The sequence below is a fragment of the Melitaea cinxia genome, chromosome 9, assembly GCF_905220565.1.
Source record: "Melitaea cinxia chromosome 9, ilMelCinx1.1, whole genome shotgun sequence".
Taxonomy (NCBI): domain Eukaryota; kingdom Metazoa; phylum Arthropoda; class Insecta; order Lepidoptera; family Nymphalidae; genus Melitaea; species Melitaea cinxia.
In genome coordinates this window covers 10505535-10533090 of record NC_059402.1, presented here as the reverse complement: position 1 = coordinate 10533090, position 27556 = coordinate 10505535, and the positions used below count along the sequence as shown (strand labels likewise).

Genomic DNA, 27556 nt, shown 5'->3' with positions numbered 1-27556 from the left:
CACACGTTTCAAACGACATTGTTATTCTTTATAATTAACTTTATAAAATTTAAAAAGATAATAGTTTTAAGTAAAAGTATTTATTTAATTATTTCAAATTAAATAAAAAGAAATTATTAATTATATAATTATTTTAATTAATTGTTATTACTATTATACTAGGACGTAAATCTCTATAGCGATTTTAGCATTTAAGATATACACCCTAAAAATATAGTGTTTATTTATTTCAATTAATATTAATACCTATTTTATTTTAATAGGAAGTAAATGCCTACAGCGATTTTAGCCTTTAGACAAAAACACCCTTAAAAGTATAATTAAAATATATACGGAAGGAAATATAGCAAAGGAACTTGGAATTGAGAGAGTACTCACCAAAGCGCCTTCTGCATCTCCTCTCCGGGTCTTGTATCTTCTCTTGAAGACTTCACCGATGCCGCCGTTGTAGATTCGTTGTAGAGAAGGTCGCGGTTTTAACGATCAAAATCGTTCAATTGACCGAAGATTTTATTCACTCAATTGCCGCAACAACTACCGACTGCGCCAGTTATGATATGGCGACCGATGAAAGTCTTTTTAAAAACAATTTTATTTAAATTCACAATATTTATTTATTCAAAATATAAAATGAAATTACAATCAAATTAAAAATAAAAGTAACTGTTCTTTGAGATAGTTGATACAAGACTGATTTAAAATATATTTTAATAATTAAATTGTAAAACAATCAAAATGCTGAATCGCTTATTCTATTGTTCCCATGTTCCATCCATTCTTCCTTAGTAAGCTGGATTCTTGTGTTACGGCGTGGTAACTACAGCCAAAAAAATTTATATTATGCCTCAGAATAATAAACAAAAGGCAGATGGAGTGTGTGCAACAAAAAGTATGAAGCCAATTTTTATTCATGTGTGCGTGGCGACTAGAAATGGCACTGTAGGAACACGTGCATCTATGTGTGTATAATGATACCATAAAAAGAAAAAAATTCCCTGCTTTTTTTAATGTCCTTTTACGACAATAGGTTCTAAAGTTTTATTTGGACACATGAATTTATAACTAAATAAATACATGGAGTTTGTATTTGGATTGAACGATTTTCATGTACATTGTAAACGCCGTAGAGCGGAAATCAAGAGATCTCGTGTTTTATTAAATTAAAGATTTTGTTAAAATAACAAAAGAAATAGGTAATATGTGAAAATTTTAATAACTGGCGGTCCGTGCACACTTTGCTTCGGGTATTAATTTTGTTTTTGTTTAATAAGGTTTAAATGGACTTTACACTGTTTACAACACCAGATAATAAAACTTTAGAGTTTTTCAGTACTATCATATTTTTTTTTATTAGACAGATTTAAAAAAAAACATACATAATTCAAAATATTTATTAATAATAATATTAATCATCATCATCATTTATTCACACACACACATACATCGATATACAGACAACTTAATGACTAGACCAAAATTTAGATAGTATTACAAAATAATAATTACATTGGATTTTTTTTTTAATAACGAAATAATAAATTTATATTTTTAAGTTTAATTTTAAGTTCTTTTTTTAACTAGCCGGCCCGCTGTCCTGTCTCGCGAAGTAGAGCGCGAAGCGAGTATAGATGTAGAGAATAAAAAATAAGATGTTTTCTAAAATTTCACAAACTTCTATTAAAATTTAAAAAAAAATGGTTAATAATTATTTTATGTTTGTGTGGTATTGACTAGCGTATAGTGTATAAAAAAAAATTAACTGATATTTTATACGCTGTCCAACCGTTTATTTTCTTTTCGACAGCTCACGCCTATAAATTATAATTTTTTTTAGGAATAATGAACTGCAAAATTCTACAGTAAAGTAATACTTTATAGACGGGTAGTGAAGTGCCCTGTGCAAAACAAATAACCACAGACTTAAACAGTTCTTGAAATACGATAAATCGATCATATTATGGTAATAATAATTTCACGTCATGTAATTATTGTTTCTCATCATCATCATCATCACTTCAGCCTATGGCAGTTTACTGCTGGCCTCCCCAAGTTCGCGCCAGACATCCCGGTTTCCGCAATCCTTATCCAGCCTACACCGGCAATCTTACGTAGATCGTCGGTCCAATGGGCAGGAGGTAGCCCCACACTGCGTTTGCCAAGACACGGTCTCCACTCCAGGACCCGTCTACTCCAACGGCCATCGGTACTGCGACATAGATGACTAGCCCACTGCCACTTCAATTTGCTAATTCTGTGGGCTATGTCGGTTACTTTCGTTCTCTCGCAGATAGTCTCATTGCATATCCTATCTTTGAGAGAAACCGCAAGCATAGCCCGTCCCAGTGCACGTTGAGCGACTTTAAATTTGTGGACCAGTCCCTTCGTCAGTGTCCACGTCTCGGCTCCGTATTTTACACAGGCAGGACGCATTGCTCGAAGGTTTTTGTCTTCAAGCATTGCGGAATCTTCGAAGTGATACAGTATGTTATGTACGTAACGTACGAACGTAACTGTAGTATGATTATTGTTTCTATACATTAAAAAAAAGGAAATAAAAATAGTATCTATGAGTCCAAGATTTATTGTTTATGTTGTATGTATGTATGTATGTATGAATCTATGTATGTATTTATGTATGTATGTATGTATATGTATGTTTATGTATGTACTCTTATATGTAGTTTCATGCCTGTAATTATATCTATTCAAGTGTATGTATAGTTGTATAATTATGTGTTTGCATATTATATTATTTTAAAGTACACCTCTATGCCGCTTTATTCTTATTCATGTCCTTTTTCTAAAGGTTGTCTGGAAGAGATCGCTCTTTAGCGATAAGACCGCCTTTTATACATTCCTTTTTTGTTATTATTATTATTATTTCTCGCTTGTTTCTTTTTCTTTTATGTTATTTGTATTGTTTTTGGTTGTACAATAAAGTATATTTGTATTGTATTGTATTGTATTATGTGGTGTCATGGGACACCAGGTAGGAACGAAGTTCCTTCGGATAGTATAGAAGCAACACAATTTTACAAAAATATATTGAATTTTATATATATTTTCTAGTTCTTGATTTTTTTTAAATTTTGTTGATTGGTTTTTAATTAAGTACATAAAAGTATTTAGGAGATTTAATATTTTAAAAAATAACAAATACCCTAAAATGAAATAAATCGACCAAAATAATAATATTTCAAACTAGTAAGTGAAATAAAAAAACATGTCTTTATTTATTTTTGTCGACAGTATAAAATTACATAAATAATTTAAAAAAAAGTTTACTAGTAATGTTTCAGTTTTACAAACGTCATATTACACAGTCGTGTGACTAATATTACGTCACTTCCGTTATATATTTTTCTTACGCTTTTGTATCAAATTTTTTTCAGTTCGGTCGCCCAGCCAAATGTTAAGCCTGCCGTAACGTAACTTCGTTCCAAAAATAATTCATTCATTTATTTATTTTTCGACGGCTACCTTAAAATGTAACTATGCACGAGCTAGTGAAATTTAACTTTAAAACGCGTGTTTAAATAAAAGCTAAATCAAGTTTATATTGGATTGTCTGGACTCTTGTTGGTGACTAGGTTGAAGAAATGGCTAATTAGCCTAAGTCCACCCATTGTACTTCACTGTCTGTAACTATCTTTATGCTTTGTTTGTAATATATTTGTGGTATACAATAAAGTATAAAATAAAATAAATAAATAAAATATATCAAGAGTTATGAACAAATATACTTGGAAAATCACATATATAGGTACCTACATACTTATTTATTTAACAAACTAACTAATAAAAAGAAAATTAATATTTTTTAATTAAAAATATTTCATTAAATAGATTGAAAATTCTTCTTCAATAAAATCGATTATTATTTCAAATCAAATTAGTAGCGTCTGAGGGAGTCACTAATTTCAAATTTTCTTGAACTGTCAAAAAGAAAATCAACGAATGGACATGGTATAGAATATTTTTCTAGTTTTATAAGTGCAATGAGGTAATACGGAAGGAATACGTATACGATTACACTTTACCTCGTAGATGTCGCCAAAGCAATAAGCACAGTTAAAGATGTTAGAACACATGGGATGCTACCGTGCTACTAAAATAACACGCAATTTCACGCCTGCGCACTTCATTGATCCATTGATCCCAACAGTCACTCAACATTATTGACTAGAGCTCACGATTTATGTATTCTTTTGACGTAATCACTGTTATATACTTCAATATCGCTTATCAGTATATATTAAGCTTTAAAGAAATTTAGCTTCTGTCAATATTTGCTCGCGCAAATGAGTGCGTATGTAAACGAATCACTTTGACGCCTATTACCATTACAATTTTGTTCTCATTTGTGTACTTTTCTCTTAAATAATTAGTTGCTACTCGTGTATGTCATGTTGATAAATGATAATTGTGTTTGCTCGCAAACGAAAAAAAAACCGACTTCAATTACATCGACGAGTAATACAACGTAGATCGACGAAAAAATATTCAAGTAACTACGCGTTATCAAAGATTACTCAACGAGTAGTTATCAGATCTCGATGAAATTTAAATGTAACTACATGATAATCATCGGCTTTCGATTAAATTAAAAATCATTAAAATCGGTACACCTAGTAAAAAGTTATAGCGGATTTTCAAGAGTTCCCCTCGATTTCTCTAGGATTCCATCATCAGATCCTGGTTTTCTTATCATGGTACTAAGCTTGGGATATCTACTTTCCAACAAAAAAAGAATTATCAAAATCGGTACATCCAGTAGAAAGTTACGCGGTATAATACAACGTAGGTCGACGAAAAAAGCGTCAAGTAAAAACGCATTATTAGATATAGCTCGAAAAGTAGTTGTTAGATCTCAAATAAATTTAAATGGAACCAATTGGCACACACCACCTTTCGATTAAAAGAAAATTTGTCGAAATCGGTCCACCCAGTCAAAAGTTCTGATGTAACATACATAAAAAAAAAAAAAAAAAAAAAATACAGTCGAATTGAGAACCTCCTCCTTTTTTGGAAGTCGGTTAATTAAGGCTAAATGTGTAACATATAGGCTAAATGGAAAACTTTTTGTTTAGCAACGATTTCTTTTAAATGAACTAAAAGGACTTTGAAAATTATAAGTAATTTTAATAAATTTTAACATTTGACTAATAAAATAAAAAGGGCTCGACAGACACGAGCTCACTTACACTTTAGATAACTTCTTACGAAATGCCCAAAGTTTTCATTAAAGTTATTAAAATGACTCGTTAAACAAATGTCAAATAGCATCATCATCGTAAACTTGTTAGTATTTGTTTTGAGCTTCAGCATCCGACCATCTATTACTATCATAAGTTACCCGCATAAGGCATTTCTGACAGCATCGTCTAGTCTTAGGAAATATTTGACAAAAAACGTCAGGTAATATGAATTCAAATTTATGTATAAAATTTTATGCTTCTTGAAACGAGGCGGTGGTATTTGTTAATTAATTCTTTGTCCAACAACAGAAGAAAAAGAGAAACATTTTTTAGTGCTTTTAGGAAATAAGATTTTATTTTCATATATTACATACTTGCTCGTTAAATACACGTCAGCTCTCAGAAACATATCCTAACATAACGTAATAACACGTAAAATTTATAAAACCAAATGTATGCTCTGGCTTTGGTCAGTATTGATTTACTTTAGACATGTTTACGTGCCTGATGGACGTCTTTAAAAACTTCTCTTGATTCTAATATAATATTCGAATATAAAAGTGTTTACAGCGTACTTGCACCCGGCGCGCAATTGGCAAGTCCAATTTATGTAAAATTTTTAAAGAGTCATTGTAAGTCCCCACAATGCCGACTTGTTACTATATTCTTGAGAATGTTGCATGTAAACAATATTTTAAATAAATAAATAAATACTTAAAATAAATTGAAAATTTATTATCAATATAAATTTGTGCATTACAAGATGTTTTATCGTGTGGTCCCCAACTGTGAATAATATTTTTCATAAAATATCTACATTTTTATTAGAATGATAGCAACTTTTTATTACAAAAGTGCTAGAAAATATTGTATTAAATACACAACGAACTTACAAAAAACAGAATCCGTAAATAAGTTAAAAATTAAAATAATTGCGCTTTTTATAGGTTAAATCTGTCTTCAAAATTTATTTCGTGATTCTCGATGGAGGAAAACTTTTGAGGAGATATCGATATTTTTAAGGCAAATTCTGAAGTATATAAATTGAAGTCGCGTGAGAAATTAAGTTCATACCCTGCTTCTTTAGAAGGAGATTTTTACAGCCAATAACAAATCAAAACAGATTTGTCACAATTTAAGCATGTTTTACGATATCTGTATTTTATACGTACTCGTAAGTATGTCAATTAATGTCCTAAAATTTTCTGTATCATAAATTATTTCGAAAAATTTTGAACTTAACTCTTGATTAATTTTTTCAAATCAAACTATTAAAATATGAAAAAAAAAAAAAAAAAATACGAAAACCTAAAATCAAAAGTGTCTTCTATTAAATGAAATTAATTATTGCTCTATAATGTTGAAGTGAAATCATACTACGGTAATTTGACAAACCTAAACAAGTTACCATAATACAACAGTTAATATAATATCAACAGAAAAATATGTTTCTTTTTAAAAGACTTAAAAAAGGAGGAGGTTCTCAATTCAACTGTATTTATTATGTATGCTACCTCAGCCATACTGGGTGAACCGATTGCGTTGATTATTTTTTTAGTCGAGGGGTGGTGCTTGTCTTGTGGTTCTACTGAAATTTAATCGAGATCTGACATGTACTTTTCGAATTATATCTAATAAGGCGTATTTACTGCATTATTTTTTCGTCGACCTACGTTATATTATACCTTATAACGTTTTACTGGATGTACTGATTTCGATGATTCTTTTTTTATCGACAGCTGATGCTTGTCATGTGGTCCCATTTAAATTTCATATCGAGATCTGATTACTTCTTTTTGATTAATCTTTGATAACGCAAACGAAAAAAAAAAACCGACTTCAATTACATCGATCGAGTAATACCTACGTTAGGTACACGAAAAAATAGTCAAGTAAATACGCTTTATAAGACATAACTCAAAAATACTTGTCAGATCTCCATTAAATTTAAATGAGACCACATGACACGTACCACACCTTTCGATTAAAATAAAAATCGTAGAAATCGGTATACTAAGTAAAATGTTCTGAGGTACATAAAAAATACAGTCGAATTGACAACCTCTTCCTTTTTTTGATGTCGATTAAAAAAATATGTGTAGGCATGGTTAATGATAATGATTATAAAATAATGTAATGGAAGCTCGTTTAACTTGAAACGCGGCCTTGTTGCCATGGCGCCTAGAGTCGGCTAACCGCTGGCGACGACGGTTCACATTACAGACATGGATATTAGTACAGAAGCACCGAACAAAGTACATTCGAACTTACACGATGATATACCAAAATTTCAGATTTTATATGCCCAAAATTTCATATTATATTGACGTGAATGAATTTAAACGCTTTTAACATTATATATACAAATAAATAAAATTGGAGTGTGTTTGTACTATTAAAATAACCGTTTTTTACTAAATTCATATGTATACAAAAATTACAAAAAATATATTTTTTTATAACGATATACACAAAAATTATAAAAAAATAACATTTTTTTATAATTTTTGTCTGTCTGTCTGTTTGTTCCGGCTAATCTCTGAAACAGCTGGATCGATTTTAACGGGACTTTCACTGGCTGATCGCTGATGTGATAAGGAGTAACTTAGGCTACTTTTTTTTTAGTTTTTTTTTTTTTTTATATAAGTATGCGAACTAAACAATAAATATTTTGTTAAATTCCACGCGGATGAAGTCGCGGGCACAGCTAGTAACTAATAAAATTATTACTTTTAGAGTTTTTTCTTTAATATTACTAACGATTATAATTCAGTAAATTACGCATATATTAATCAATAGCAAAACGCTTACTTATTCTATTAATTACGTCAAACTGTGGAGTAAATAACAAAATCAACAATATGTTATTACGCAAGTGTTATAATACTTACACAGTTTTTTTTTTTTACAATATTTGCGAATAATAAAACAACTGTTTAATATTCTTGAGAATATTCTAATAATAATATTAAATAGCTATGGCCATGTAATGTTGTTGATTGTATTATCATCTCTATAAGTGTAAAACATAACATAAAACCACAAATATTACATTTTCGATCAGTATTACTTGGCAAATTTCCAAGGTTTATAGTACATCTGCTTACATTATAAATAAAGACCCATTTCAATTTATTACCTTTAATCGCAATATATGTGAATGGACTAAAAATAAAAAAATAAACAATTACTTAATTTATAAACTTTAATCAAAATCAAAATTTTATTATTTTTTATCTTGAAATATACTGTTAGGATTGTGACAATATCTTTTACTATTATTTACTTAGTTGTTTAGTTAATTGTTGTGTTTTTCCTTAGTATACTTATAATAGTTGTGTTTACCTGCAAATAAAAACCGACTTCAAACGCGGAACAGTAATACAACGAAAAAATAAAAAACATATAAATGCGCATTATTAGAAATAACTCAAAAATCACAAGTTAGATCTCGATCAGATTTAAATGGACTTGACTTCATGACAAGCACTAGGTTACGATTTTTAAAAAAACCATCGACTTCGTCCCTACAAGTCAAAAGTTCTGAGGTATTATTATACATAAAAATACAGTCGAATTGAGAACCTTCTTATTTTTCTGAAGTCGGTTAAAAAGTAGTTGTTCTGATTACCAAAAAGGTCTTATTATTGATGCAGATAGCAGTAATTATAGTATTTATTACTAGGCGATTGTTTCAACTACACGTGTATAATCGTAGGTACAGTGTACGATTTCAGCTTCGGGCTTTGCTTCTAGTGTAAGCTGGGACCAGTCTAGATTGGTCGCCTTCACGCTGTCCCGACAGTACGTCAGGAGTACGTAGTATATTTAGGTGTGAAGTGATAATGTGAAACAAACTTTTTTTAAAAACACTATTGTTGCTCTAGTATAAATAATAAATTTAAAAAAGTCTAAAATATCTAAATATAATGCTAAGCAGGTATGATTTAAAAACTATTTTATTACGTATAAAAATTACTAAATATAAATCTAACGTTTACAATCATTTTCTTAGGTTGACACCTAAAGACGAAAGAGCATTTTAAAATTGTAACATAATTCAAATTAGGAATTTTAACTTATGTTATCAAGCATTAAAAGAATGCGTTAAAATTGATATTATAACTTGACAATGTTTAATTCCTGTTTTAGTTTTGTTTAATAGATAACATAGAAAGCACAATCCCAAGAGTATCTTTTATTGATACTATGATAACAGAATCATATCAGCCGACTACTGATGTACAGTAAAGTTATTAGTTGTATTTGCGAGAACATACGAGTACGAACAACAACAGGCGAAATACATAAATAACGTCTCAAAAGTATTCTTGTGATATAACAAAACTTGGCATTAAGTACTTAAATAATTATATAATATTTAAAAAAAAAAAACTGTTTATAATAAAACATTTTAAATAAGTCAATTTAGTGTGTTTAGTTTCATGAATGTGCCCAATGAATGATTTATTGTGCGATAAAACAACGGTATGGTGAAACAAATGAAAGAATCCTAATTTATTGTTATGAGAATATAGTTTTTCGTGAAATAAAAAGTTTCAATATTTTCTTTAACAATTTGATTTTTTTTTGTTTTGATTTAAATATAATAAAAGTAAAAACGATACTAACAAAAGTAAATTAAAACTCCATTTGCCATTTAGAAATCTCGGAAATAACATGTACCTTTTAATTGTTACAGGGTTGAAAGCTAATAAGTCTAAATACGTGTGTAAGGAGACCACACATCATCACCAAAGTGGAATCCAATGCGTACTCCGAGCCCATCAGTCGGAGCGGTACGGGAACCTTGAACACCGAGAGAAACAGCAACTTTGATGGTTGCTCTCCCATTGGGAAATATCGTCTACACACACTGTCACTTCATTATTATTAAATTTCTAAACATCTTTTTCATTTTATAACTCAGATAACCTTTATTTCTTATTTAGTAGACAAAATGAGTAAAAATTTAAAAGTCATAGGTGCCTCTTGGCTCCAAACTAAAATAAGCTCTTATATATTAGGATTTCTTGGAGTCCTCGCCATATTAGCGCTCTTCGTTGGACAGATAGAAAGGTTAGTAGATACTATTACACTTTCACTTAAGTTATGAAAAAATAAACAACTAAAATTTATTTACTGTATTATCCTACTACACCTTACGTCCAATACAAATGAATACTTTTTTTATAAATTGAAGAAAAGTTTATTAAGTGTTATTAAACTTTTAAAGTAAACCATATGTGAATGACGCAAATTCAATGCGCAGCCGTATATTTTGTGTAAATCTATATTATTTTTATTTGATTTAGTATGCACGAAAATAGAAATTGTATCAAAAGCATTATTTCATGTTGTTTTTACGCTTAATAATATTTGGAAATATGATGACGTAGTATTTTTGATTTTCGGTTCTGTTCAAACCAAAACAGTGGTATAAAAATATTGTTTAGTGTTATAAAAGTTTTATAAAACTGACTTAATAAAATTTACTTTGATATATCAAAGCTAAAAACAATTCTGAGACGCATTTATTTTAAAGACATATTTAAATAATAGTTACGTTGTTATCAGACAACCAATTATTATACCGAGTGTCCGATTCTTATAACGAGGCAAGTAATTGATGTATTGTTTCAGAATCCAGGAAGACGGAAACTATGCGGCTACCGTGTTCTATTCAGAGAAAACCGGATATCGCATAGAGTATTGGGGTCAGAGCAACAATTTAAAGGACATAGCTAAGGGAGTGGCTCGAGCCTACTTTAGAGGAGACATTGAGACTACGGGGTGAGTGTTAAAAGTGTTTCTATTCATTAAAAAGAATACTTAAATTTTACAAGGACACGTTTATATTGTAATTTAGTATTTTGTTTTTAGAGAAGATACAATATTAGAATAATTTAAATAATAACATTAATAAACTGGATCAATATTGCGTCCTGCATAGTCACGAATTTTGTCACACTAAACATTTCATAATCCATTATTTTGTTTTCACAACGATACATGCTTCAAAGTCAGATATCATTGTTAACTTCAACAACTATTAATTATTAGATATGCCGATTACATTTGCATTACATTATTATAGCTGGTCACTACTGGAAGTTGAAACAGATGGTTCATACCCTGATGAAATTCAAGCTTACGCAGCTGGTGTAGTAGAAGGAGCTCTGACCTGGTACCTCATCCACATGCACCTTGAAAACACTATTAGAGCGAAATGTGAAGACCAACCGCTTGAGAAACAATGCGATAAATTAAGAGATGCTTTGGATAAATCTGCCAATATATGGAAAACTTACGCCGCAGAACGGAGTTCGAGTGATCCTTTTTGGCACCACGTAAGTTAAATTCAATTTTTTTTTAAATTCGTAACATTCTTTTACTTTTCTTAAGTACGAGTATTAGTTTTGATTAAGCATCATAGTTACCTTTTTTAGAATTGTTAACAACATCCTTTTGTATTCCATTTTTTTAACTATGTGAAAGAGATTTTTGTCACAATTTTTAATGTTGAAAAGTAAAACCTGAAGTTATTGAACTTTGCGCTTTGGAAACAAATAATAAAATGTTTAACATTGTACGCTATGTTTACTGATTGTACAGTATTGTTAATATCACGTAGGTTCTTTGTAACGTTTCCGTGTTTTTATACTAGAACAGTTCAACATACTAGAATAGTTCAACATTTAAACATTATTCAATAAGCAAAATGTGGAATTAATTACTTATACAAATATTAACATAAAAAGGTTATTTCCTGTTCTATATTTTCTGAATAATATGATTTGTTAATTTTACAGGTTTCGTTGTATTACACGCAAATCGGAGGTATATATACAGGATGGAAACATGGAGTAGAACGAAGTATGAACGAATATGAAACTGACATATCCGACTTATACTGGTTGAATTCCATAGCCGAAGTTAATGAATTACAGCACAAACTTAATATTACCATAGAGGACCCTGAAATCAGTAATATGCCAGGTTTATCGAGTGCATTTTTAAGAATTATTAATGAAACGACAGAGGATGGAACGTCTATCAAGAAGCTGTTTGTAGCGCAGGATGTAGCTGGAAGGTAAGGCATGATAACAATAGAACAATGGCAGGCACGATCGCATGTCTGCGCCGGCGTATTTTGATTCATGCTTCGATTACAATCTAGTCTTCAAAAGACGCAGATTTCTGTCGTATTATAAGTAAACTTTGACAAACTGATATTACATTTGTAAAATGTCGTGCATTGACAATGGATTCGAGTAGTTTCAAATAACATGGGACTTTTTACTTTCCGTGTTGTTTTTTTCTTCTTTTATACAATTAGGTCGGCAAACAACCGTACGACTACCTGATGGTAAGCGATTACCGTAGTCTATAGACCCGAGAAGCATTACAAGAGCGTTGCCGACCCTACCTCCTAATATACCCAGGAGTAGTAGGAACTTTATTCACCACAGGAACACAACACTACACACACTACTAGGAATATAAAAAAGCAATATGTAGAATAGTGTTGATCAGTGGACTCGCGTCGACTTTTAGAAATTTGAAATTTAAGACTAGTTATTAAGGCTTCTAGATTCTAAGTTGCGGTGAAGTGCCGATGCATGTTAAAAAAATAATAATAATAATATATGGAATAACAAAGGCACGGGCATACTAAACCTGTGGATATATCACATAATTAAAAAAAAAAAAAACAACACTACATGAGAGCAGTGTTTTTGAAGTACTTCTTGAGATTTTGAGTATGATATATCCTGCTGTGCCCTACCTCAATGGTTCGTTAGAACACTAAAATTACAATTTTAATAATAGAGGAACTATATTATTTTTCTTTTGCTTTTCACTTCTTCACGAATTCCTAAATACATGATAACAAAATTTTAAACGTTCCTTAATATAATTAAGCGCAGTTTTGATCGATATAAATTTCGTTCTATATTTTATTTGAATAAGCAATTATTATTTTTTTTCAGTTATTCATCAATGACCAGAATAATGAAGAGATATAAATTAAATTACCATCGTACGTCAAAAGATTCCACCCCAGCACCGGGGTCAACAGTGGATTTCTCCAGCTACCCGGGCTCCGTGACCAGTCAAGATGAACTATATGTCGTGAAAGGGGAACATCATCGTTTAGCTATTACTGGAACATCATTAAAGAACTATAACAGTAAACTATGGAAGAACGTCAATATTACAGAACAGGTGAGTTAGAGGAAACAACTGAGGTAGTAGGGCACAGTAGGAAATTGCCTGGTCAAAATATAGAGCAGTCCGACCGGGGTAGTACCTCGACCTTACAGAAGGTCACAGCTAAATAACACTGTTTTCAAGCAGTGTTGTATTCCTGTTGGTGAGTAAGGTGACCAGAGCTCCTGGGGGGAATTGGAGATGGGGTCGTCAACGCGCTTGCGATGCTTCTGGTGTAGCAGGCATTTATAAGCTTCGGTAATCGCTTACCTTCAGGTGAGTCGTACACTTGTTTGCTGACCTAGTTGTATTTATACCTACTACTAGCTGACCCCGCAAACGTTGTTTTCCCATATGTTATTAAATACCTTAAACCCCCCCCCCCATATCTTAAAGATAGATGTTGTCCGATTTTAAGACCTATTCGATGTGCATAAAAATCGGTCCAGCTGTTTCGGAGGAGTATGGTATTTAACATTTTTACACGAGAATTTTATATATAAGATTTTGAGTTTGTTTTCAATTAGAAAGTAGAGTAATAACTTAGTTTGTTTAGTGTAAACATAAGAGTTATTTATTTCTACTGTATTGTTGTAAATGGTGCGCACTTTCGAAGAACGTGTGAGTAAAATCCACAATTATATGTTTAATGTCAACGCAACTATCTTTTTACTTAAATATTATGTAAATATACATTTGGTAAAATATCATGATACTTAAAATCATCGTACTTAGTTTTTTTAAGATTACAGGCACTCTTACTTTTTAACTCTTTATATTTGATTTTTAATAATTAATTATGTAAACTAAAAAATGCTTTAATCCTGTAATACAATAATTATTGAACATGTTTATTAAATGTCAATATCTCAATCGTGTGACGGTTTTTATTCATATATTATTACTACCCACTTAAACTGCCTTCTTTTAAACCGAAGGAAGCATTTACGTTGATGAAATTACTGCTGACAGTTTAATGTATTACAACTCTACCAATGCGTAACGTGACTTATTGTACGGCGTTTATAGTCTAATTGTATTATTAATAAATAGTACTCGGAACTTGTCAGAATAAAATCACGGGCTAGGTATATCTGTATAGTTATCGACACGAATAGAAGCGCTGACCTTTATTCAACTTCAATATTTTATGGATTTCACTCATCATCATTACTTCAGTCTATCGCAACCCATTGCTGGACATAGGCCTCCCCAAGTTATATATTATAGTAAATCAATTTTACAATACAAAAATAACATTTCAGGTTCCTATCGGTCCTCGTATAACAGCCGCTAATCACCTCGCTTCGAACACTAGTTCCTGGGGCCACACCATCGCGCGGAGCAATTCCGGTACTGGCTGCAAGCAGTGGCTCGTTGTCAACTTCAACAAGTTCAATCAAATCATGAACACGAACGAAGAAAGTTACGTACCGAAGACTGAAAAAAAGGAAATCATTACAGAGAGCAAAATTAATAAGTGTGTAAATTTATTATAATACTTGTCATCACTAAAAATAAGACAATTGTTATATTTAGAAATTACTATTTTAGTTAATATAAACATAGAATGATTTAAATATATTCTACGTCTAATCACGCCAATTAACACCAGGTACAAAGTATTAAACTATCAAGTTGTTAATAGACGTTTGAATGGAAACTTCCTCCTTCAATCTCATGAATAGCTTGTCTAATCAATGTCAAGATAAAACAAACGTTACATCATTTATATCAAACATCCGTTGAAACTTTGACTGGAAAACTCGCAGTTACAAAGACATCATCAACACGAGTCATGCAATTTTATTAATAGTCTGTTGATTTTTGTTATCTTTCCCCATGCGAAAGTTAATATATGAATGGTATCTTTAGAATTTTAATATTAATTAATAATTTGCTATAACTTTAGATATAGCTCAATATTGCAGTTGAGATTAAAAAAAATTAGATTAAAACATAGTGATCTGATTTTAAGCTAGGCAATTTAATGTCTGTGTTTACAAACTAACTGATACAGTTAACTGATACAGCTATATTTTTTTTTTTTTGATAAACAATAAATGTATAAATAACACCCAGAATACCAATAATCGAACCCACAGCCCCTGTAGCCGAAAACAGTGATCACTGTAAACTGCTCCAACGGGCTAGACCAAACATAACATGTTCAACTCAGTTATTAGGTACTAAGAATTTATAAATTTTTATTATATGTATATACAAATTGTGTTGTATCTGCCATACTTATCTGCTCTCCTAGTTTATGTTCTTCATACATATTAGTGTTCCAACATAAGTAGTTAATGATTTCATAACCTTTTCATTTATTTATACTAAATTATAATCTGTTTTATCCTTGACAGCGACATAAAACACACAATAGTCCATCGTGCTGGCAGCGGTCGTGCCAAAGGCTTACTGTGCCTGATTGAGCAAATTCCTGGTAGGACTCATTCGGCTGATCTTTCTGACGTTTTTCTTGAAAAAACTTATTGGGCTACATATGGATTACCTTTCTTTACGGTAAATATACTGACAAATGTAAAAAAATATATAAAATTTGTTGTTTCTTGTTTTATTATTAAAAATAAATTTAGCTCGTAAATGATAAAAAACGACTTCAATTTACATCGAGAAGTGATATAACATACGAGTAGGTAATCGAAAAAATAATTAATTAAATACGACTTTTAAAAGGTTCCCGTCAGATTCCAATCAAATTTTAATGAAAATACGTGACAAGTACCAGAATTCGATTAAAAAGAATCATCACATGAAAAAAAGGAATGAAATGAAAGAAGTCGAATTGTGAACCTCCTCCTTTTTATGAAGTCGATTAATAATGCGTTGTCTCATAATTGCAGGATATAGCAAATGATACACACATACGGAAAATGGAAGAAGCTTATGGAATCATATTCTCCGAAACTAAATCGCCAAAAGCAAAGATATTTCAAAAAGGTTTTAAAAACGCCACTACATTAGACAGCATAATAAAATTAATGAGAACTAATAACGTAACCGCAATCAATGAAGCCAGCACTACAGTCAATTGTAAAGATAATAAAAATTGCATAATTAATGAACCCGAGTATTGGTCAGTTATTGGAGTTCGTGGAGACATAGCCAAACAACATAAGGAGGCATACGGGATTATTGATACTAAAGTCGTCATCGGTAAGTTAAAAAAATACTGGATCTCTTAAAGATATAATATTAATAATAAAAACTCTTTATTGTACACCAAGAGTGAGCAAAATTAGAAAAAATAAAAACAGGAGATAAGTACAAAAGGCGGCCTCATCGCTAATGAGCGATCTCTTCCAGGCAACCTTTGGGTAGAGGAGATGGTATATATGTAGACTGTTTAGGTGTACAGTTTTACCTAAACATATACAATATATTTATACTATTATGATTAATATATGTTCGGGGTTAAATTATTTAATTTCGTTTTCAGGTACGGCAAAAGATACATCGTTAGATTTAATCGCGGTATCGAGTCCACCTTTCTCAGTAGTAAATATAACCGCTGTTCCTATTAATAAAGGAAATATTGCTTCCATATACACGGATCAGTTTGACGATGTTCCAATGATAAATGGTTTAGAAATCAGAGACCTCGTAAAACATCAACAGGAAGAAGCTGAAAAGAAGACTATAGAAATGCTTAAGAAAAATGAATTAAAACCTTTTCAGTGGTCCGAAAGTGATTTTAATGACGAAGCACATGAAGGCCTACCTGACGTTTGGAATTTTGGTCCCTTTAGGCCCAACTGGTCGTGGTGAATCTCTAAACTCTCAACTATTTAATTACAATTAGATATATGTGTTTACTATAAGCTGACCTACATTTTTTTTAAGAATAGTAATATATCCGTCCTCAGATTTTTGTACTCAGACATTAGAATCATTTTGAAATCTTTCAATCATTTTAGATTACTTTTTCGTGTTAGTTGGTTCATTACATCACTTTTCATAATGTGCGTTTTATTTTATTTTTTAATCGAAATTAAATGACAGCATATTTATTTCATTTCTATTCGCTATATTCATGACTGTATTCTTTGTTTCATGTGTGTTTTATTAGTAAATACTTAATTTTATAATAATTTTTTTTTTTAAATATTTTTCTGCCTGTTTTTAAATCGACTGTTGAATGCAACTTGTTGTATTTTTGTAATGTTTACACATTAATTGCTCGTAACACTAAAATATATTAAAATGGTAATCTTAATAAGAATGAAGTGACGTAAAGTAGTAAAGAATAATATCAACTGTTCTCTCGGAAATAAAATGTTCCCTAAATAAAATTAGTTTTATTTACATGTTCTTTTATTTTTATTTTTCATATATGTATACACGTATCTACTGCAGGTTTCCATATATTAATAGTATTCTTAATATACATACATCTATCATTATTACAAAGTGTAACTTTATAAAGTGTTCAAATATTAATAATTTAATTAAAGTTTTTATCATAACAGCAAACAGTCAAAATGTTAATAATGTGAGTTTTTCTATTTTCTAGCAATTGTTTTTAATTTCTTAAATTGATAATTATTAATATTTTGAAGAAAATACATCTTTACATTGATCTTTTTATATCTGTTGCACTTGCTTATCTAAAGCAACGATTTAAATTTCTTAGTGATGCCCTAGAACTTAGTGCTCGTCCTGACGATAGCTTACTTCTTGAAATTCCCACTCACTCCTCTTCCTCTTTTATGCCAAAATCTTTCACTGTTCAAGCATCTCGACCTTACCCGTCTCGACAATACCTTATACTACCTTATACTTGAATTTAGACGTGTACAACCTTATGAAAAAATATCTCATAAACGTCATAAAAATATGGACAAATGCAGACCAAATTCTCAAATCGAGTTATGAGATATATAGATTTCATAGCCTCTTTTTTCAATATGATTTTTCTTTATTTTACTTTGATCGTACTATCTATAGAAGTAATGGCGTAGTTGCATTACGTTATTTTTATTGTTTGTTAAACAGTACTTAAAAAAATCGTCTATTTTTCAAATGTTGGCGAAAACTGTAATTTTACGTAAGTAATAGCTAAATTAGTAAAAGACAAATCTACAATAACTTGGTTGTTTATTTTTGTGTCATGAAATCTACAAATGTTTACTTATAGGTATGATTATTTTTTTTAGTACGAATAATTAAAAAGTTATACGGAACTACGTAGTTACGGAGGTTTGTATAGGCTTATGTTTTCAACTGATCATGTGATTGAAAACTATTTACTTGGGATGTTTATCTCAAGAGTATAATGTTTAAGAAAAGACATCTAAGTGCAAGCTGATAGAAGGCGCACGCCGATTGAATAGCCATTTTTTTGATTGTGTATTACTGTTGGCCCACTGGTCTTGATAGCGTCATCGGGTGAAGTGGCCGAGTACTGAGACCCAACCGTGAAAAAAAAGGGGTGCCCTTTGGGAGGGCTCGGGATGGCTGTTCATTCTACTCCTAGCAAGATTGCACCTCGGCGCCGGAAAGTCGGTATGAAGGGTTAAATGAACTATAACTTCCTCCTAGTTTTATATGCCTCGATGTATGCGTTTAATGTCATAAACAGAATAAGAGTCGATAATATTTTAAATAAAGTTGTGCCCTATATCTATTTTATTATTAGATAACATAAAATAAATACCTGTATCGATTGTGGGTTACTGTTACTTTTCCAGAGTGTTTATTTCATATGAGATATTATGGACCTTTATGATAAAAACAACGACGTATATATATATATATATATATATATATATATATATATATATATATAATTATATATGGTCGATGGTTATTATTATTAGTATGCAGAGTTAAAAAAATTAGTATCTTCTCGACTAAAGTGGTTACGGATGCTGTGTGGTTACGGCTGTAGAATATAGCCACCCGCCCACCCCCTCTCTTCCCGTGGGTGTCGTAAGAGGCAACTAACGGATAAAACAGTTCCACTACTACCTTGGAACTTAAAAAGCCGACCGATGGCGGAATAACTATCCAACTGCTGGCTTTGAATACACTGTGAGCTTGTGGAGGCCTATGTCCAGTTGTGGACTGCGAAAGGCTGCTGTGATGACGATGATGACGACTAAAGTAGTCAATGGTAGTTAATTATTGAAAATTTCAACAACTTACGTTGTACGGTTGTACAATATAATGTACTAAATATAACCTTAAACAGTTATTATAAAAAAACGTGCAGCTAGAGTGCTTTTATTTGGTAAGCTATAAATAATTAAATAGTACGCTTATTGATTTCTTTACATTTATTTTTATTAAAAAGTATGTGAATAACAGAAAACTAACTCTATATGAATCTTATACATAGTATATTGTTATAATTTGCACCGTGTGCCTGTTATATGTTACAAATGTTTCCTTTATAGACGGGTTGTCTGTAAAAAAATATTGTCAGTGATAAGACCGCACTTTATTCGGTATGTTTTTTATCTTCTTTTAATGTTCTTATTATAAGTATGCAATAAAGTATAAATAAATAAAAAACTCTAATTATATTTGGCGCTTCCTTTGTGATTTACCCTGATGCTAATGTGGCGCGACCCTAATTATTTTCGACTTACGGAAACTGACCGGGGAATGGCAATTTTAGTGGACGTGGTCGCTGGCGTTGCGGCCTTAAGTGGAACGTAGCCATAGTTGCAGCCAAAGAGTAAAATAACTTCCTTAAAGGGGCCTACTCAAAGCACTGCCTGCAGGGCCCTGCTTGCAGTGCCACTGCCGATCGTATTGTATGTATGCATGCAGGGCCGATATTTTAATTGTTCACCCTGTCGCAGGGCCGCAGTGTCGTTCTGCCAGCCCGACACACGATCTCCCCACTCCGTAAACTGCAATCAGGGACATGTGTAGCTCGGTCGGGCCGATTTAGACCACCATTTTGTTTACGTCGGTACATTGCGACGTTTGTCTACTCCATGGAGCATCTATGCTCCATGGTCTACTCTATTTGACCTGGGGTTTGTCTTGTCAGTGGTTGTCATTTAGCAATTAATCAGTTAGTTGGTTTGGTTTTATTATATTACTAGCTGACCCGGCGAACTTCGTATCGCCTAACACAAACTTTATCGTATGCTATTAAAGTTCAAATTGACTTTTAAGTATTATCACAAATCTTTTGTATGGGAGTATAGAAAAGTGTTGTTTTTAGACTTTTTCAGGAAATTTAAATTTTTTTTTTTTGAATTTTTCTCTCCGTAAGAACCATCCTCGTACTTCAAGGAATATTTAAAAAAAAAGAATTAGCGAAATCGGTCCAACCATTCTCGAGTTTTGCGCTTAGCAACACATTCAGCGACTCATTTTTATATTAAAGATTTGTCTGGCTCTGTTTTCTTCAAGAAAAATGAGCCAGCGAGAAAAAGACGTGTGGAGGGACGTAATCTAATTGTATAGGGATTTGCCATGTCTTTGGAAAACTAACCACGATCATTATCATAACAAAGATATGCGGTCGCAGGCTTATGTCGCTTTTACATGAAAAATATAAAACTTTTTTACACCAGTGCTTCCTTTTTTTCTTTTGAACGCTACAAGTACTCAATACAGTCAAACCCAATGCTATTTTTTGGTGTTTGAATAATGTAGGAGCCATTTATAAAAACTGACGAATTTAGGCAAGGACAAAGAGAACACAAGTGAACACGACAACGTATGCCGCGTAAATGATTTGCAGTGCTTTGTGGAGCAACATCCTCTGCGGCAGTAACTGCAAGCAGGCCCTGCAGGCAGTGCTTTGAGTAGGCCCCTTTATACAGATTGCAGCACATTTTCGTCATCTGTCAATCGAAAAGTCACTTGAACTTGACAGAAGCAAAATATTTAGCAATTTCTAAGTAATTAAATAGCAATAAAGTGAACTGTTCATCTACGATATATTCTCAACCATTAGTCATTGCTCTATTAGTCAATGTTTTTATATGCTAAACACGTTTGAGATCAAGAACTTCAAGAAGTGTTTATAATGAATTTTTTTAAAAAGGCTCCCACTGTTAAAGGTAAGTGTTATAAAAATGTCTTAAAGATTCATTTCTTCTTACAAAGCAAGTTTTAATATTTCATATTTCTAATTTAAGAACAACAGCGTCAAAATGATCGGGAACTCCGCAAGGCAACCAGAGATTTGGAGCGGGATAAGCTAGCTTTAGAGAGGGAAGAAAAGAAATTGGTATAATTATTTACTACCCTTCTCTTGCCAATGAAATCGAAATTAATCTGGGTATTGTAATATAAAATGATTGGTTTTGTATATGTAATTTATAAAAATGTTTTGCAATATTTATTTTACTTACAATTGCTTTTTAAATGTATTTAACTTTACTGTAATGTTACTTATAGGAAATGGAGATTAAAAAAATGGCAAAGGATGGAGACAATGAGGGTTGTAAAATACTTGCTAAACAATTAGTTCAATTAAGAAAACAGAAAACGAGAATATATACTGCGAACAGTAAGGTGTGTTTCATTTTTTTTTTTTTATTTCATAATTGCTTACTATTCTGACAAACAACATACATGTTATTAAGTATAATAAAGTGTGTAATTTATAAGTTCTACTTACTATTACTTTTTTAATACAAATGTTTATATACTAAGTTTTAATTTTTATTTATAATAAGTATAATAAACATATTTTCATTGCTATACCATTACTAAATTGATTTTTATAACATCATAGATTTCGAGTGTTCAAATCCATAATAAGGCAATGGGTGCTAATGTAGCAATTGCTGGAGCAATGGGCACTACAGCAAAGACTATGGGTAGTATCAATAAGGTTATGAATCCACATCAAATAGCAAAGGATATGGAAGCATTCAAACATGCCAGTGCTAAAATGGAGATGACAGATGACATGAGTAAGTTAACCTCTTAATTCATATTAAATTTTAACTTCAACCGTGCTTCTCTGGCACAACTGAATATATCAACTTCAATGTTGAAGGATGAGATATCTTTTCTGGGAATATTAATTGTGTGATGGATTGCTAAAAATGTAATTATGCAGTTATGGATATGGATATAGGTATATAGTCATCCTCATCAGTATCGATGACGGCGACCCAGGGAATCATGACTTATTTCTCTGATGGGCCCTACTATGGCTCACTAAAACGCATTTAGTTTTAAATGTCCCAGAGCAAGTGCAAGTAAAGCTGACCCGCAAAGTTGTATGTGTATGCATAGGAGGGTTTAGGTCTCTGTTTTTTTTTTTATAAACTACAGATCGACAGTCCTGTGAATGCCTAGTAAAACTAGGTTGTGTTCTGACGCTGATGGTTTTTTCTTTTCCCTTACAAATACTCTTTGATCACTCATTATTCATTCATTCATAATTTCTGAACATTTTTATCATTTTCTTATCTATGTCTATATCTACACTTAATTCCTAGTTACTATATATTTACACTTATGTTCTACTTACAATGTACACTTAGCCTATGTTATTTTTTTTTGTTATGTTGTTTTTTTTATATTATATAATTATTTATATATATGGTCTGGCCTATGTTTATTAACATGGCATTTTGAATCAAGCGCTAAAAGTCGATTTTATAAAATCGATATGGATGTATTGTAGTAGTAAAAGTTAGATTATAGTGAGGAAGATGCTTATAACTTTTAAAAAAATTGTTTTAATATATTAATTGAAGTACTGATACTGAACATTTATATACTAACTAGCTTTTACCCGCAGGCTTTGCTCGCATTGATTTTTTTTTAAATAAAAACTTCTAATACCTCCAAAAATCCCTACTAATATTATAAATGTGAATGTAAGTTTGTTTGTTACGCTTTCACGCGAAAACTACTTAACCGGTCATCATGAAACTTTGTATACATAATCTTGGTCACTAACCCGCCTGCCCAGCGTGATGACTATGGGCAAAACACATGAGTTCACGCCATTTTTGGCGTGAACTTGTGGAGGCCTATGTTTAGCAGTGGACTGTATTAAGTTGAAGTGATGTGGATGACAGGAAAAAATAAAAAAATATATAGAAAAATCCCAAACAGCTGAAACTATAGTCAATTGGATTGGATATTGACGTGACCGTCGATAATACAGTGCAACGGTATTACAGTACTCAGGGTTGGAACTTCATTACTGGACTGCTAGATGGCGTTGAAGTAGCTAGATTTTGAGATTTTTTGACAAACAATTTTTTTATTTTCCGTAAAAAATATTTTTTTTTTTTCATAAAAAGTATCCTATGTTACTTCTAATACCTCCAAGAATATGTGTACAAAGTTTTATGATGATCGGTTGAGTAGTATTTGCGTGAAAGCGTAACAAGCAAACTTACATTCACATTTATAATATTAGTAGGGATACTAGCTGTGTGGTGTGGTGTGTGTGTGTGCTGTGTGGCTACGGCACTAAAGAATATAGCCACCCCCTCTCTTCCCGTGGGTGTCGTAAGAGGCGACTAAGGGATAACAAGGTTCCACAACCACCTTGGAACTTAAGAAGCCGACCGATGGCGGGATAACCATCCGACTGCTGGCTTTGAAATACACAGGCCGAAGACGGGCAGCAGCGTCTTCGGTGCGACAAAGCCAGTACTGCGGTCACCAACCCGCCTGCCCAGCGTGGTGACTATGGGCAAAACACATGAGTTCACGTTATTTTTGGCGTACACTTGTGGAGGCCTATGTCCAGCAGTGGACTGTATAGGCTGTAATGATGAGGGATACTAGCTGACCCTGCAAACGTTGTTTTGCCATATATATTATTAACCCACTCAATCCCAAATTATAACCTAGGGGAAATGAATAATTGATGTTAGCCAATTCTCAGACCTACCTGATATGCACACAAAATTTCATGAAAATTGGTCCAGCCGTTTCGGAGGAGTATTTTAACTAACATTGTGACACGATAATTTTATATATAAGATTAAATAATTGTTTCTTTGTAATTAATAAACTCAGAATCTGTTTATAATTCAATAATTATTAGAGAGAGATCTTATAGCTTTTAATAGATTAAAAGTAGCAATAGACAAAAGTATCAAAAATTAATATATTTTATTTTACAATATAATTTATATTTCCTTTCACATTCTTAAAATAATAATAAATTATGTACATTTATTTCCAGTATCAGACACATTGGACGACATAATGACAGAATCTGGTGATGAAGAAGAAACTGAGGGTATTGTAAACAAAGTACTTGATGAAATAGGCATTGAAATTAGTGGAAAGGTATGTAAAGTAATGCAAAGATTTACCCTCAACAAAGTTATACTGTTTAATATATTTTCTAAGCCATCAGTTGTATTTGGTATTGATCATACAATGATTAAGCTTATTTGAGTTGATTTTATTGATTTTAATTAAGGGGTCATACAGCAAGCTCAGTTATATTAGCTAGCATAAACAAATAGAAAACAATTATTGCAATAAATGGAAAAAAAATTGTTTTTCTGTTTTACAGGTACTATTTATTTTAAATATGAGTTCCTTATTAATTCTAAAAAAGAAGCTAGTTCTAATAAGTAACCTACAATAAAATTTATAAATTTTTGCAATTATTGCTTAGTAAATGCCCAAAGGTTGTCTGGAAGAGATCGCTACTCTAGCGATAAGACCGCCTTTTTGTACACTGTTTTTTATTTGTAATATGTTATTGTGTTGATTGTTGTTGTGTACAATAAAGAGTATCTATCTAAATTGAAACATACAGTTCATATGTACTAGTCAGAGGATGGTCAGAGGTAGATGTATTTATCTAAACACAAACAAGAGAAAAACGAGGAGATTGTATTATTAATTTATTTTAGGGGGTTATTATAATGTTGTGTTACATTTTCAGGTTGCTAACGCGCCTTCAGTATCTCGAAACAAAGTCGGAGAATCTACAAGCGATATTGATAAAGAACTAATGGCTCAGTTAACCAAGCTAAAGTCATAGGGTTTAATATTCAATTATTATTTTCAAATATATGGTATGATACTCTTGAGCCTGAAAATATTAATTGTCACCCATTGATAGTAGTTTATTTTAATATTTAAAGGGTATGAAATTTGAGATAATGTGTTAGTGGTTTTATATAATAATGGTGCAAACAGCCTGTTGCGTAGGTAATGCAGAATTACACCGACAGACAACTAAGGTACACAGCAAAAATAGTGAAATATTTTTTTTCAGATTTTAAAATTTTATTCATAACCAGTCAATAAATTTTCATTTCAAATAATTTATACGTCAAAACTTTAATCAGAGTTTGCATACAATCATAAAAATAAAATTTTCATGATAGACGATTGAATGACCAAGTGACTGACTTTATTTGTCATTATAATATTTAAAACATTACTGCTAAGAGTAAAATTCTAAACCGTCCAGTATTGGCAGACAAGTAACACAAATCAGGTTAAGATATTGTTTATGACCCAGATAAAAATATTTTAAATAACAAATGTAAAATCAAAATCAAAAATAACTATATTTAAATAGGCTTCAAAAGCACTTTCAAACCGTTATTTATAAATTAAAATTTTAATAGTAATTAAATTTTTAATAGTGAAGCTACCCCCGATTCAAGATGTAGATTCTGCAGAGAAGAATCGGTAAGAAGCTATTGTTATATTTATTCAGCAGTTACTCCTTTAAAAATAATATATATGCAGTGTTTTCGTACAAAATTATTAATATCTTGCATGAAATACAGCATCACTAAGTCCACACATTGAAGAATTGTAAAATTGTTTGTGGGATTGATTTAATTTTTTAACACTCCACAATTTTCCAATTTTTTTACAAACCAATAAAATTTTCAATAATTTAGATAGAAAATAATAAATAAAGTTGATATTGATAACAAAATTAGATGTTTGGGTGGGTCACACATTACCTTAAGCCTCGAGGTATCGTCAAATGGCTGTTCAATGAAACATACTTATAGCGGCAAAAAATTGCAACTAATTTGGAAAGGAAGCAGTTTTCTAAATTCAGTATTTTAATACCGTCATAAAAGCAATAGACAATATTTCATATGAAATTTTATAAAGTTTTTTTTATGTATTTGTATTCGCTTGGAAGTATGTTTTTTTGTTCGAAGATCAAATTTTCAAATTCGAGCATTAAATTTGAATTTATTGTTGTTTTACCTTTATTTCAATCAGATATTACACTGTTTAATGTTTTAATAACTTTTATATAAGAACATTTTTTTGTGTAAATATAATAATGTACATTTAAAAAAAATTGTGATACCTTAATATTTTGATTAAATGATATCAGAAATGTTAATCTGTTTTTTCTTTTTAAACTTACTAGTGATCGCCTAGTGGTCGAAATTCTATCATAATTAATTTAAATTGTAAGTTTGAACATTATTAAGATTCTGTTGTCAAACACTACACTCCTATAATAATAAACAAAATAGTACATATATATGCATGTGTGTTTCAAATACATGGTAGTGTGTAATGTTTTTTATATTGATTTTATGGTTTTTTTTTGTGCGAAATTTCATACTCCTCCGTCCGCGCAATTTTCGTAAAAAGGGGTACCAATTATTTGCTTCACGTATTAGGTAATATATAGATAATTAGTACGAATTCAAGTGGGTGCTTTCAAAATTTTATCATCGCCGTGAATCATGTGACATTTTTAAAAAAATTGTTTTATTTTAAAAAAAGTTTTAAACGACTAAAATAAATTTTAAGATTTACGGAACGAAATCGAATCATTCTGTAGTAACCGTAAATCTGAAAACATAATTCGAAATAAATAGAATCGCGTTAATCAAGTTCAGAGTGCCTAGTGCGAGTTTTGTTTAATCCGTCTCGCAATAACGGGCGTAAATTTTAACTTCATTTTGTGTGGGAAACTCGGTATTTCAACCTAGTTCTCGCGTTTGCCGCTAGATGACTCTGTATCGATTGTATCGTATACTATTCTTTATCGTCTAGGCTGCAGTGTTTAAATTCCCATGCAAAATAATCTTCACGTATAAACGCGTTTCTCTCATGTTTCTGTGAATAAAACTCGCACTAGGCACTCTGAATAAATAATTTAGATTTAACACATGAAGAGCAAACCTTTCAGGTGCTTTATTAGCGCTTGAGGCGATTTG

The 27556-nt window shown here is 31.3% G+C and overlaps 2 protein-coding genes and 1 long non-coding RNA gene across 3 annotated transcripts in view; 2 read left to right on the top strand and 1 right to left on the bottom strand.

Annotated features, from left to right (window-relative positions):
• Positions 1-17728, top strand: part of LOC123656226 (putative phospholipase B-like lamina ancestor) — a 37086-nt gene extending 19358 nt beyond the window's left edge. The window contains exons 3-11 of the mRNA XM_045591927.1: positions 9901-10277; positions 10842-10991; positions 11296-11548; positions 12011-12291; positions 13193-13427; positions 14678-14892; positions 15779-15938; positions 16280-16592; positions 16876-17728. Coding sequence (XP_045447883.1) covers positions 10159-10277; positions 10842-10991; positions 11296-11548; positions 12011-12291; positions 13193-13427; positions 14678-14892; positions 15779-15938; positions 16280-16592; positions 16876-17204 — 2055 coding nt within the window. The 5' untranslated portion in view covers positions 9901-10158 and the 3' untranslated portion in view covers positions 17205-17728. The remainder of the gene's footprint in view (positions 1-9900; positions 10278-10841; positions 10992-11295; positions 11549-12010; positions 12292-13192; positions 13428-14677; positions 14893-15778; positions 15939-16279; positions 16593-16875) is intronic.
• Positions 14616-19180, bottom strand: LOC123656227. Its single transcript, XR_006743501.1, has 2 exons — positions 19093-19180; positions 14616-14852 (listed from the first exon to the last, which is right to left on the bottom strand). It is a non-coding gene; the product is annotated as an uncharacterized LOC123656227 (long non-coding RNA).
• A 2054-nt stretch (positions 19181-21234) lies between these two features.
• LOC123656422 (charged multivesicular body protein 2b-B) lies at positions 21235-25605 on the top strand. The gene is made up of 6 exons (XM_045592110.1): positions 21235-21463; positions 21542-21633; positions 21804-21920; positions 22144-22324; positions 24571-24677; positions 25288-25605. Exons 1-6 carry the CDS (start codon positions 21430-21432, stop codon positions 25384-25386), a joined length of 630 nt encoding a protein of 209 aa, XP_045448066.1. The 5' UTR covers positions 21235-21429; the 3' UTR covers positions 25387-25605.
• The last annotated feature ends 1951 nt before the right edge of the window (positions 25606-27556 follow it).